The following is a 14175-nucleotide window of genomic DNA, read 5'->3' on the forward strand; positions in this document are numbered from 1 at the left end:
AAACAACACCGTGATAAAATTCTCGATATATCTATACTTAGCGCAGACACCAAGATGTACACGAATGGCTGTTTAAATATGCCTCCCACGTAAATCCACATGTATCGTAACCTATGTGTAAACGGTTGTGGATTTCGCTGTGTTAACAATTACAATTGAATAAAACCCTACAGAACATTTATTCTGATTCTGATGCATAACAAAAAGAATTTACACATGAGAGAACGGAAAAATGGACAAAAACAAAACAAATTAAAATTCCGCGAAATTCCAGTAATGATTTTTGCGCATTAACGTCATTTCAAAACATGACGTCATACGAATGAAAACGTCAAAGCTGGAGGTTTTTCTATTGCGTTTACCTTCTAAACTCGGATACAATTGCATTAAAATAAAGTATTGAGGTAGGTGTTGCTTGTTTTCTGTTCTATTGCAATATTCGCACATTTACTGATTTCAGCAAGTCAACATGGCGGCTCCTTGGTTACAACATGTCAACAGTGAATTTGACGGTAGCTTACGATAAAAAATGCAAATCTAAAATTGCAAATGTTGGGTTTACCGAGAAGTAAAAAAAGTAATCACATTTTTTTCTAGCGGTTAGTTAAGAAATCATTCATGCAGGTTTATTAGATTTGTTTTACATTTATCGAACAGTGGGTAAAATAGAACAGCCACACACACGGTAAACCCATCATCGCTTCAGTTTTTTAATGATCGTATTTGTCCTATTAGAATCGAAATAATTCATGGAAGCCATAGATTTGTTGTAAATTTACACATGGCCTGGGCCGTGATATTCGTTAATTTTATCCCTCGCTGACGCTCAGGATAAAATTCGAATATCACGGCCCAGGCCATGTGTAAATTTCCAACAAATCTATGGCTTCCATGAATTATTTCTTAAATAAATAAGAAACAACACGAACTCCACAAATGCCAATAACAGAAAATATTAATGGGAGCTGCTCAGACAAATTTTTTACGTTTATCTTATTAGGAGATTTGTTATCATGTTAATGGCAGGATTATCATGTTTTTTTTTCAGCTAAAGACATTTACCATATCTTCATTACTATTTTTGAAGTATCAATGATTGTTTATTGAAATAAAATTTTATATATTTACCATATATAAACATGTATATCACCTCGGTTACTGGTAATTGTTTATCTTAAATAATTTAGAGAAACCTGTCCCAGTGACAAGTCCCATCAACAAGGAATGTAGCAAACGAAGTACACAAAAGGTCAGGTGTATCGTTAGAGGGAATAAACTCAAAGATCTCCTATGGGTAAAAGTGTCAAAAGGGACGGCGAAACAAGTTTCATTGTGCTGTGAAAAATACGAAGGGGGTACAGTAGAAAAGCCATCTCTCAGCATCAGAAACTTTACAATGGAGGATGAAGGGACATATGTTTGCAATGCTGCAAATGATGCTGGTATTGGGTCGAGTAACGGAACATCTCTTACATATATATGTAAGTGTTTTAACATAAGACTTGTTATATGCGTCTACTTGTTTATCTAAAAGACATTAAAACATATTTTACTAATTTTTAGCACACCCTGACCTATTGGATTGAAAAACTGCTATCACTTTGCGTCTATCGTCAAAATCTTTTACTCCGAAACCAATGGAAAATTTTCAACCATAATCTATAAAGGGTATCTAACAGATTGTTAGTGAATCGACTAACATTACCACAGTAGCTGAAAATAAATAAAACCTGAAATAACATTCAAATAATTATTAATCTTGAAAAGCACAATAGAAAGACAAAATCGAAAAGGGTCATGAAGGTTAATAATTTATGGTTGTGGTAAATATTAAGACACAATAGCATGACTTCACACCCAAATATATGACAAATTGGATGATTTATACTTGCCAATCATCTATTTCCAACTTCTCAACAGTAATATATCCTTGTTTGTCGTATGATGTTAATATATCTCAATTGATACGTTATGCTCGTCCATGTTTACATTATCATTAGAAGTGCTCCTATAGCAGAAACTGTTGAAAAGTTATGAGAAATGAAGACTAAAAATGACACTCCCTAAATGTATGGACACCAACGCGAATTGTTTGATATATACGATGTTTATGTATCTAAATAAAGGCAACAGTAGTATACCGCTGTTCAAAATTCATAAATCGTTAGAGAAAAAAAAAAAAAAAAATCCGAGTTACAAACTAAAACTGAGGGAAACGCATCAAATTTACTAATGATATTTTAACCAAGTATTATATTGTGGTTTATTCATCTATGTCTTCAATCTGTTAATTTCCTAATGTGACCTATTCCCGCATTTGACTGTTTTATTTAGTGTGAATTTGCCTTGCTTTACGACGTGTCTAGGTATTATATAAATCCAATATTCATGTATTTGTATTTGATGCTTTTATTGTGGTTTCGGTTGGATAATGAGTTAAGTCTTATCGTTTGTGATCATAAAAAAGCCTTTCAGTACCATCAATGTTCTGATGATTGTTTGGACTGGTAATGTGAAAATAATTGTACGTAGTTCCAAATTACATATTCGTCACTGTATTTGAGTGTAAGTCCGGGGCTGTGTGTCGTTGATGGAATGCGTTCGCTGTTGTTCTGCAGTTTGCATGTTGTGTCGACTATTATATGTTATGTGTTTGAGCGTTTTTCTTAAATGTGTGTCCTTACGTTTGTTTGTGTTGTATTTCTATCATGCCGTATTGTCATTTTAGCGATATTCTTTTTAACATTGTCATATAAGCGGGAGGTTTTGCTAGCCACAAATCCTGGTTCAAATTACCATTTTACATAAAATGTCCTTTACCAAGTCAGAAATATGGCAGTTATTATCATATAGTTCGTTTCTTTTCATATTGGTGTTTGTTTTTGTTGCACTTCAGTGTTCCTGTTGTTAATTTATTTCCCCTATTGATGGTGTATTCCCCTTGTTTTTAGTTTGTCACTCGGATTTGGTTTTCTCTCAATCGATTTATGACTTTGAACACCAGTTTACAGCTTGGTTTAGAAGAAATATTTAAAAGAAATATTATTTGGGTTACAATTTGATTTAGAAGAAATACCGACATAGATATCTAATACAATTAATTATCTAATTACCTACATAATTATATTATAATAGTATCGTAATTTTCACTGTTATTAAATACATCAATTATCATTATTACAAACCTAATCTTGAATTATATTCTATTTTCAGCTCACCTGGCCCCTTTGGGCCAGGTGAGCTTTTCCCATCACTTTGCGTCCGGCGTCCGGCGTCTGTCGTCGTTAACTTTAACAAAAATCTTCTCCTCTGAAACTACTGGGCCAAATTAAACCAAACTTGGCCACAATCATCGTTGGGGTATCTAGTTTACAATTTGTGTCCGATGACCCGGCCAACCAACCAAGATGGCTGCCATGGCTAAAAATAGAACATAGGCGTCAGTTTTTGGCTTATAACTCAAAAACCAAAGCATTTAGAGCAAATCTGTCAGCATAGTTCTATCTGCCCTGAAATTTTCACGATGAATCGGACAACCCGTTGTTGGGTTGCTGCCCCTAAATTGGTAATTTTAAGGAAATTTTACTGTTTTTGGTTATTATCTTGAATATTATTATAGATAGAGATAAACTTTAAACAGCAATAATGTACAACAAAGTAAGATTTACAAATAAGTCAACATGACTGAAATGGTCAATTGACCCCCCAAGGAGTTATTGTCCTTTATAGTCAATTTTTAACAATTTTCATAAAATTTGTAAATTTTTACTAACATTTTCCACTGAAACTACTGGGCCAAAATCATTATAGATAGAGATAACTGTAAGCAGCAAGAATGTTCAGTAAAGTAAGACGTACAAGCACATCACAATCATCAAACACACATTTGTCATGAATCCATCTGCTTCCTTTGTTTAATATTCACATAGACCAAGGTGAGCGACACAGGCTCTTGAGAGCCTCTAGTTTTATATGTTTTTTTTTAGAAATTTACCTGTGACGTCACTTTTATGCGTCGAGCGTACAATGCGTGTTTCGGCTGTGCTATTTTTGTGTGCTGACCTAGGTTGTTTGTTATGTGTTTGTTATGTGTTCGTTTTTATTTTGAGTTGACATGTTAATCAATTATATGTTCATTTTTATAAATTTACTGTTTGCAAAAGTATGAATTATTCTAAATACTAAGGTATGTTTTATCCAAGACAGATAACCTTAACCGCGTATTTGGCACAACTTTTTGGAATTTTTTGGATTTGTTTTCTCTCAATCGATTTATGATTTCGAACAGCGGTATACTACTGTTGACTTTATCTATGACGCTCTGATAGAAAGTGAAAAAGAAAACGAAGATTATACTTCATTCGACCAAGATCTACCAATTATCCTGCATGACCGATTTATTAAATTTACCACTGAAGGAGTGTTTGCCCTTGACTTTTGATACGTTTTCCTCATTGAATTTTTGTATTTTTTTCTTTTACTAAACTGTTATAGAAAGAAAAATTATTTACTCAAACAATGATCAACAATTTAAATATGTTCGTTCATGTGTCACAAATGGCAAATATATGTTAAACATCTATTAGCTACAATCCCGCCTTCTTTTCCTTGAATATTGCATCACCGAGTGTTGCTTATCACTGAATTTTCACAAGCAAGACCAATTCAACGAGCGCTAGTATGGAGTGCTTGACCATTCGGAGTACCCGTGTTTATCCTGGGTAAGATTGGACTCGTCTTTCTATTCTTAAGTTCCCCATCCCTCACATGTGCTGCCAGATTCTTAATTTTCTTAATTTTGTAATTATCATAAAACTTGTCTAAATCGTGCACTCTTGATAATACGAGTTAATTACTTTTCAGAAGCAAACGAGCATAAAAAAAACCAGTACAACTATCATGACACAAAATTTAAAATCGGAATAATGTAGGACATTCGCCACAGTGTTTTCAACAAATTGTATATACAATTAGAATGTTAAGAAACATCTCATATATATTCAGAAAATCGTGGCCATTTAGCTTTATGACTAGGTAGTGTGTTTTGGTAGACATATTATTGATACGGTAATGTCTTGAAAGTTTTTTTTTTATGTATTTAGTGTTAAAATTATTCGATTTTTTTCTAATGGAATTTTGTACCCCTATAGTATCACAAACCAATAAAAATAGCTGCATATAATCTGTTCAATAAATGTTTTAAGCTTTCAAAAGACTTCGGCTGTTTGAGAACGTCTTGATAAAATGACTCATATGTTTATTTATAGTTTAAAAGCATTTAGCATCAAACTTGAGATAACGGATACGGCAAATACAGTTGAGGCTACCTCATATCCTGACTTCCATCTAGAAATTGAACATTAAACTTTACCATGTTTACGACAAAAAGCAGATGATTATATCTAGACAAATGTGAACTTTCCATTTCAAAATGTTCTATGTAGCAACATTCCAGCTGTGCCTGCATGTATATTGAATCTTTAAGCTTATACGATATTCTAGGTCATGTTTGCTTTATAAGGGGTTGTTGATCACAAGGAAGCTATTAAATAAGTTTTCCAAAGTTTCAAGCAAAGAAGTTGAAATCATCCCTTCGTTAATTTTACGGACGCCATCACGAGATGTTTCGCAGATGATGAAGGATAGTTTCTTTTGTCAGAAAAACAATCCCGTCCTAGTTTACTCAAATGTGAGGTCACTAATCACTAGATTTGAATGTAAATGAACAACATGACTGGTGGCTGGGTTGGTGTTGCTCAGCATTTAGTTTGTCAGTTTACTTTCGAATTATGAGTTTGAATGTCTCTTTGGCATATTTCGCCGCTTGTAGAAGGCATTGATCTATATGTTTATTAGATTATTTTGTGATCATTATTTATTATTTGATTTGTAGTAGATGCATCTGATCACCAGAATTTAGAAGATAACTTCCATCGACTTGTCAAATTTGTTGTGCATATAGCCGGAGATGTCGCAAAAAAGTATTTTGACTCGTGCATTTGGAAAGCTGACTCATTTGAAAATTATTTAAAGAAAAATGTAGATAAAATATTACATTTACATGAACCGCATCCATGTTGTCGATGTTCATTTAAATGCTGCAAATGTGCAAAAGCTTGCTCATGTAAATGTGAATGTAAATTTATGTTAACACAAGATCAAATTTCAATATTATTTGAGCATGATAAAAACATGTTTAATCGGAAACACACAAGAGGCAAGGATGGATCAAGGCAACGTTGCACGTGTTCTTACAAAGTAAAATCGTCTGTCTCTTTGTCTGATGTGGATATTTCATTACTTTCTATTCTAATAACAAATGTTCATGGTGTGAATATTACTTTAGGTGTTGACAAAAAGTGTGAAGATATCAGGAAAGTACGAAACTATGTCTTTCACCAATCAGACTCTCAGTCAATAGTAAATCAAGAATTTGAAAACAAATGGAAAATTTTGAAAGAATCTAGTGAATTCTTTTTATATTATATAAATGATGAGCAATATAATGAGAACTTTTATAAAAACATCAATGAAATAAGAGGATCAATGATGATAGCAAGCGATAGTTTTGTTCAGCAGCAGATTTTCCAAGAATTTTGCAGAGATAAATGTGCAGAACTTCAGGTATGACCTTGTTGCATTTCAGTGTTTCCTATTTTTCATTTGTATGCACCCAAAATCACCGTTTTCATTCGTCATGTTCATTACGAAATACAAAATTAGAACAGTTTTTTTTCGCAATTTCGCACTATTACTTACAACATGAGCATGAATATTATTAAGGTATTTTTTCCATGAATCTTGTTGAAATTGTTTTGACTTCATTTGCCGTCTTTCATCTTCCAACGATGAACTGCTATATTTGCCTTGGTCAGAGCTTTCGTAAGTCCTTAATTGAGTTAATAAACCATTTATAGCACCGTTTACTGTTAGTGCTCCATGCTGTTAAAATAGAAGATTCACATGGCAAAATTTGGGGTACTTTGCATAGCGGCCATTTTACATTATCATAACGGCAGCCATTGCAATAGAATTATATATGACCCTTAAGCAAAACATGCTAATGTGTCAATTCTTATGCTGTATCAAAAAGTTGTCCTCATATATATAGGTGAATTGTTCATACTTTTAGGATTCTGTTCGTGTACAAATGGACATTGTTTACTTTGAAAACTTTCGGCCATTTTAGTTTGAAAATCGGAAGCATACATGTAGTATATTTGCTACATAAAATCGTAAAAAAATGTAGATAGGCAAGATTCAAACGGAACTGATTAGCTGTTTTGGCTCCTATAAAATCTAGTATCGTAATGTCGAGCTCTCTTGTTCAAACTAATAGAAGGTCCAATGTAATTTTGTTTTTATTTATAAACCTTTATATAAAACTTAGAGAAAATTAACCTTTACGGAGTAGAACTTCATTGCATACATGACGACCTACATTATTTTGGAGACCAATTAAGACATACTACACACTTTACACGGGTATGCAACCAAATCACGACATCAACTCTGAGATAGAGGGGGTGACAAAGATAGTAGAATATTAATTAATTACCACCAGCATGTCATATTAAAATATACATAGTCATTATTCTCAACATGATTGGATTCTTGTATTGTGCTGAAAGGAACGTTCAATTCATTCTTAAGTAATGTGTGAGGTATTTTGTACACACCAGCTTTTACAGGAACTGCTCAAATAAAAATTAAATGAAATCTAGAAATATAAATTGAATATAACAAAGCATAAATTCAGTTTTATTTCCACCAACAGCTGTGCAAGATCATAATTATCAAGCATCTTTGCATAATACTTTGAACAGTCATTAAGGGATATTCGAAACAGAAACCAATATTTACCAGAGCTAAATTCGAACTCTAAATAAGTGCACAAATCAGCACCACTATTTAAAAAAAGAGGAAACAGTACATACAAATATCAATTAACATTCAGGATAACAGATATAAGTAGAATGCATGTAAAATGAATCTGATCAAGTTATTCTTATTTTACTAAAACAATCTTATTTTTCATGAATGTGACCTACCGAATTAGACTATTTACCAGATTTGTTATCACATAAGCAACACGACGGGTGCCACTTGTGGAGTAGGATCTGCTTACCCTTCCGTAGCACCTGAAATCACCCCTAGATTTTGGTAGGGTTCGTGTTGCTTATTCTTTAGTTTTCTATGTTGTGACATGTGTACTATTGTTTGTCTGTTTGTCTTTTTCATTTTTAGCCATGGCGTTTTCGATTTACGAGTTTGACTGTCCCTCTGGTATCTTTCGTCCCTCTTTTTAAGTTATACAAATGTAAACACGCCTGTATAGTTTTCAAATAAGCAAATTCTAATATTCAGGCCAATTAAATAATCAATATTGTCAGACCTCGTCGAGTCGAACCTAGCAACATTGTTGTTGTTATTGGTTTTGGTAGGCGGCTTACTTATGTAGTAATTGCGCCTTAAATTCATATAACATAAATATTATGTATATATACTTTCAGTCTTTAATTTATTTTTAGTATTACGTTTTGGCGAGTTATAATATGAAACTTTGACGAACATGGTTGTCTGAATTACTAGGAAATATATATATGTTGAGAGACAAAAAAACACATATCACAAGGTTCATTTAATAGGAAAATGAAAAAAAGAGCAAACGATAGTCCCTAATGAAATGTACATTATTAATTGATAGGTATCATAAATGTTTTTGGAAAATTTATCTGGTTGTTCACCTTTGTGTCGTCTGTGATATACTCATATATATATAAAAAGTAAATTTAGAAACATGTAACAAAACATGTGCTAGTTAAATGCTACCAATGTAAGGACGTCTCCCTCGATTGATGTAGCAAATAAAAAATTCTTAAGAAAGGATTGGTTGTAGTTTTTCCTTTTCCATAATGGTAAGTAGCGTCAATATATAGACGAGTCTAAATTGAAAACTACGTTCAAACCTATAATTGCGTAGGATAAAAACCGCAATTTTTATACGTGTGCATGTAAAACAAATTTCGTTGTAGAAGGGTCTAAAAACAGCACAAACAACATTTTCCAAAAGACCAAAAAGTGAAAAAAAAGTATATTTGTATATATATATATAATGTCTAAAAATAGCAACAATCAACATTCAATCTATTTAAGCGTGGATCAGTTTGTGAAAATAAACTGATACAATTACTGAATTAATACATTTATACATTAAAAATTCTATTAGATTTTAAATAGAAATACGCAATATTTCGATAAACAAATTAGCTTCATCAGGCGTGTACATCTCTCAAGGTGAAATCGGATGCATGACAAAAAATATTTTTGTAGCTTAATCTATACAAGATTTGAGAAAAAGTGTAACATATTGATTGATGTTGCAAAAAATATGTTTGTACCTAAAACTACATGAAGTTAGAATAAAAGTTAAACACATATATAGATGTTCGATTAATTGTATGAATTTCTATAAATTAATTTGTATGATTTTAAAATAATTATGGTTTTGATTTGCTTTTAAATCTTGTTTCGTCTCTCTCATTGAGTCCATCAGGTTCAAGAGTTCGTAACTGGTGCATCCAAAATCTCTCCCTTTTTTGTCTTCCTTGTGTATTCCAATTTTAATTTTTCTCAATGATTTGAAAGGTGACGTTTTCAAAATCATCACCTTTCAAATCATTGAGAAAAATCAACATGAAAAAACTGTTTATTTTATTTTAATTAGTACTTTCCTTTATTAACACACAACATGAATTCGCCACTTTCAGTTAAATATTTGTCCTTTTTTTCATCTCTTTTTTATTTATATCAAATTTCTCCCATATAATTTGTAAATAACAAGGAAGAAAAGAATACACTTGTGATTTTAAGTAATTTAATATTATATTCAAATCTTTTAGAAACGTCATCAAGAAGAATTTCGCCTAACATTTTCAAGATTTGAACAGATAATCATGGATGAAGACACTCTTATTGAGAAAGCAGCTCCTGAAATTGGTTGGTAGCCTCAATAATGTAGACTTGTACTGTCGCATGGAGTTTGTTCAGCATTTTACTTTACCAAATATTTTAGTAAATTACTTGGGTCATTAGAACCAATCCTTTGTGTGTTTAGTTTACAACAGTTGTCGGATGTTTTTATTTGCCAAATCAAAAAATAAAATATATACACCAGGACTCAATATAGAACAAAGGATAACACCTATGTATTTGATATCATTTTGAAATCGGGCATGTTAGTTTTCTCGTTTAAATTGTTTTACATTGTCTTATCGGGGCTTTTTATAGATGACGATGCGGTATGGGCTTTGCTCATTGTTGAAGGCCGTACGATGACCTATAATTGTTTATGTCTGTGTCATTTTGGTCTCTTGTTGTCTCATTGGCAATCATACCACATCTTCTTTTTTGTATGAAAAGAAAATAATCAGTGAAGGGTAGAAAAAACCTCATATGTACCAGGATTGAAATGTTATATTAACGCAAGAAGCGCGTTTCGTCCTCAAAAGACCCATCAGTGATGCTCGAATACAAAAATGTTAAAAAGGGCATATTAAGTACGAAGTTATGGGCATTGAGGACAAAAAAATCCTAAAGTTTTGCCTAAGACAGCTAAGGTATACAATTGAGAAAGAAAATGGGGAATGTGTCAAAGCGACAACAACCCGACCATAGAGCAGACATCATTCGAAGGCCAACAATGGGTCTTCAATGTATCGAAAAACTCCGGAAAGGTAATCTATTCCTGAGGTAGAAAAACCTTAGTATTTTCCGAAGTTCAAAGTTTTGTTAACAGTTAATTCGTAATTATGAACATATCAATGACAACTCAAGTGAACACAAAAGCGCTGACTACTTGGCTGATGATTCCCTCGGTGAGTTAAAACTCCACCAACAGTGGCATCGACAAAGTGGTTGTAAATAAACTCATCTTAGATACCAGGATTGAACTTTTATATTTACGCCAGACGCGCGTTCCGTCTACAAAAGACTCATCAGTAACCTTCGAATATTTATTTTTTTAAAAGTCTGAATAAAGTACGAAATTAAAGAGAATTTTTTTATTCGATTTTATCAACTTTTGGGGCTCTGAATAATAGCTCTGTCAGTTACTGCGAGTACTCTCAGATCTGTACGTAGTATATTTTTGTTGTTAGGATATACAAGTACCCGGTCACGTCCACTCAGTATAGTATTTCTATTAGTATCCATCTAATGCTTTAAGCCTTTTTCAACTGATTTTTCTAGTTCGTTCTTATGTTGTAATGTTACAACACTGTCTAGGTTAGGGGAGGATTGGGATCCCACTAACATGTTTAACCCCGCAACATTCTGTACGTATGTGCCTGTCCATAGTCAGGAGCCTGTAATTCAGTGGTTGTCGTTTGTTGATGTGTTATATATTTGTTTTTCGTTTAATTTTTGTACATTATTTAGGCCGTTAGTTTTCTCGTTTGAAATGTTTTACATTTGTCATTTCGAGGCCTTTTATAGCTGACTATGCGGTATGGACTTTACTTATTGTTGAAGACCACACAGTGATCTATAGTTGTTAATTTCTGTGTCAGTTGGTCTCTTGTTGAGAGTTGTCTCATTGACAATCATACCACATCTTCTTTTTTTATATTTCAGTCTCCATCACCATTAATAAAGATTTAAGAAACACATGTGGATCCTGTTTCGTCAACGGCATGTCTATAAACATTGACACTTTGATTCTGTTATATTTTTTTCTCAATCATCATCGCTCCTTAAACTGCAAAATTTGTCAAATATAATCAGCAATATGATATGCTTGAAAGTAGACGATCAGTTCAGGGTAGAAAACGAGCAGAATCATAAGTTCACTCATTTTGCAGTGTGATTTAAGTTGTCAAATTACTGTCATTATAGTAAAAATGTCATTTTTTGATTTAAAAGCATCTGCAAAATATGAACAATAAATAATTCATTAATTTTCCGCTTTTTATTCAATTTTATCCATTTATCAACTGCAGTATATAAAGTACTTTTCAAACAAATCGCTTATATTTGATTGAGTTAAGCCTTCCAGTTGATATTTTATCGTGTGCTTTTCTATGTTGTGATGTTATACTATTGTTTCAGAAAAAGGGAGAAGGTTTGGTACCATTAAAATGTTTAATCCCGCTGCTAATGTTTGCACCTGTTATAAGTTGGGAATCTGATGAACAATAGTTGTCGTTTGTTTAAGTAATTAATACGTGTTTCTCGTTTCTCGTTTTTGTATATAGATTAGACCGTTGGTTTTCCCGTTTGAATGGTTTAACACTAGTGATTTGTGGGCCCTTTATAGCTTGTTGTTCCGTGTGAACCAAGGCTCAGTGTTGAAGAACGCACATTGACCTATAATGGTTTACTTTTATAAATTGTTATTCGAGTGGAGAGTGTCTCATTGGCACTCACACCACATCGTCCTATATCTAAGAACTGTTAATTAAGTAGTTTTTCAGCAACTGTATTTTTTTAACCATCTGTTTCACATATATCGCTCTTGATTTAATAATGGCCCAGGTCATGGGGATAATATATTCAAGTTGTGGAATTATCAAACTAATGGCTGCAGTTGCAGTAGATATGAGATAAGAGGTTGGCGATATAAATCCCTATTGATGTTGAGATTCGGTGAATAGAAATTAGGTCACAACAATTATTGATAGATTGAAATTTTTGTCCAAAGAGATGTTTACTTTGAAATCATGATTTTGACGTGAATTAAACTTGATTCCTTTTCAGAGGCATTACAAACCGTTGTTAATGAAGTAGTTATTCGAGTTTTCGGAAACAGTGACCTGAAAAAAAAAATTGAATCTAAAGATGAAGGGACAATAGATGAAGGTAAGAATATATTTTTCATTTGTGGACATTCAGATCAAGGTTGGACAATTTACTAATTCACTATGTCAATTTTGCGTTAAATCTTTTGTGAAATCGTTGGGATAGGACTTATTGCAACCAAGCGTATTTTGATAACCTACTTATTAATCCAGCAATAAAAGTTACTGATAATACATTTCACACAATTTTCTAGGGCAAGGAACAATACCAGTTCTTCTTCAAATAGCGACTAATTAGAAATGGGGCATTTGTGACTTAAAGCTTTCCTCGAAGATAAATACATTCCATCGTGTCATCTAAGTATGTCGCATGAACCCTAAATTTACAGTTACTGGAATAAATGTGTACTATAATACATTCATTATTGCTGGTTGCTTAGCGCCACCTGTATTTTAAGCTGACATTTGCACATTTATAGATTTCTGCATGTCAACATGGCGGCTCACTCTGTAGTTTTGGATAAAACGGTAAATAGTAGCCAACGAAAAAATAAAAGTGGGGTTAATAACAATAAGAATTGAAGATACTTTTTAGTTGTTATTTAACATGTTTAAGAAAAAAGATAGAAATGTAAGACTTAGATTTATTTGAAATCTGTAGCCTTATCCTACAATACGAAAGAAGCACGTCATATAATAATTCTATGTAACAAATAAGTGCACTAATACATCCCTGTTCAACGCTGAAATGTGGTTACGTAGTTTTAAGCCAGAATTTACTGACGCAAAGAAGAGGTTATGTTATGTTATATACGATGCTCTTGCTATATTTTGATTATTTTCAGATATAACTATGATTATCATAACTTCTAAAGATCTTGAGATTATAACAAACACGTTATCTCATTAATTGAAAGTGATCATCTCAATATCAGCACACCAAAAATTTTACTAACAGTTTTAACTTCGAATCAACAATAAAAGTTTTACTTTCACACAATTTTCTAGGGCAAGGAACAATACCAGTTCTTCTTCAAATGGATGTTCCTGATAACTGGGATGAGAATGAAATCACTAAAGCCTTACAAGAAATTCATTTATCACAGATGAATAAAGAAGCAGGAGTGAAAATAAAAAGCTATTCTTATAAGAACTTAAATATCATACTTGACGTATTAAAACATATTATGAATGATATACACGAATTACACCATGAAGTAATACCTTTGATATCTGGTTTTCTATCATACATAGACACAAAAGAGAAAGCTGACGTTGATTTAAAGATGATAGCGCCAGGTTAGTAATTAAAAGTTCGTTACAGCAAGTCATACCAAAATTAAAACTAAAGAGCCGGTGTCGCTCACCTTGGTTTATG

The 14175-nt window shown here is 32.6% G+C and overlaps 1 protein-coding gene across 1 annotated transcript in view; it reads left to right on the forward strand.

Annotated features, from left to right (window-relative positions):
• The window catches only part of LOC139501069 (uncharacterized), a 46296-nt gene that overhangs the window by 9526 nt on the left and 22595 nt on the right, over positions 1–14175 (forward strand). The window contains exons 4-8 of the mRNA XM_071290037.1: positions 1188–1481; positions 5894–6624; positions 9903–9999; positions 12757–12858; positions 13806–14096. Coding sequence (XP_071146138.1) covers positions 1188–1481; positions 5894–6624; positions 9903–9999; positions 12757–12858; positions 13806–14096 — 1515 coding nt within the window. The remainder of the gene's footprint in view (positions 1–1187; positions 1482–5893; positions 6625–9902; positions 10000–12756; positions 12859–13805; positions 14097–14175) is intronic.

Source organism: Mytilus edulis, chromosome 13 (assembly GCF_963676685.1).
Source record: "Mytilus edulis chromosome 13, xbMytEdul2.2, whole genome shotgun sequence".
Lineage (NCBI taxonomy): Eukaryota > Metazoa > Mollusca > Bivalvia > Mytilida > Mytilidae > Mytilus > Mytilus edulis.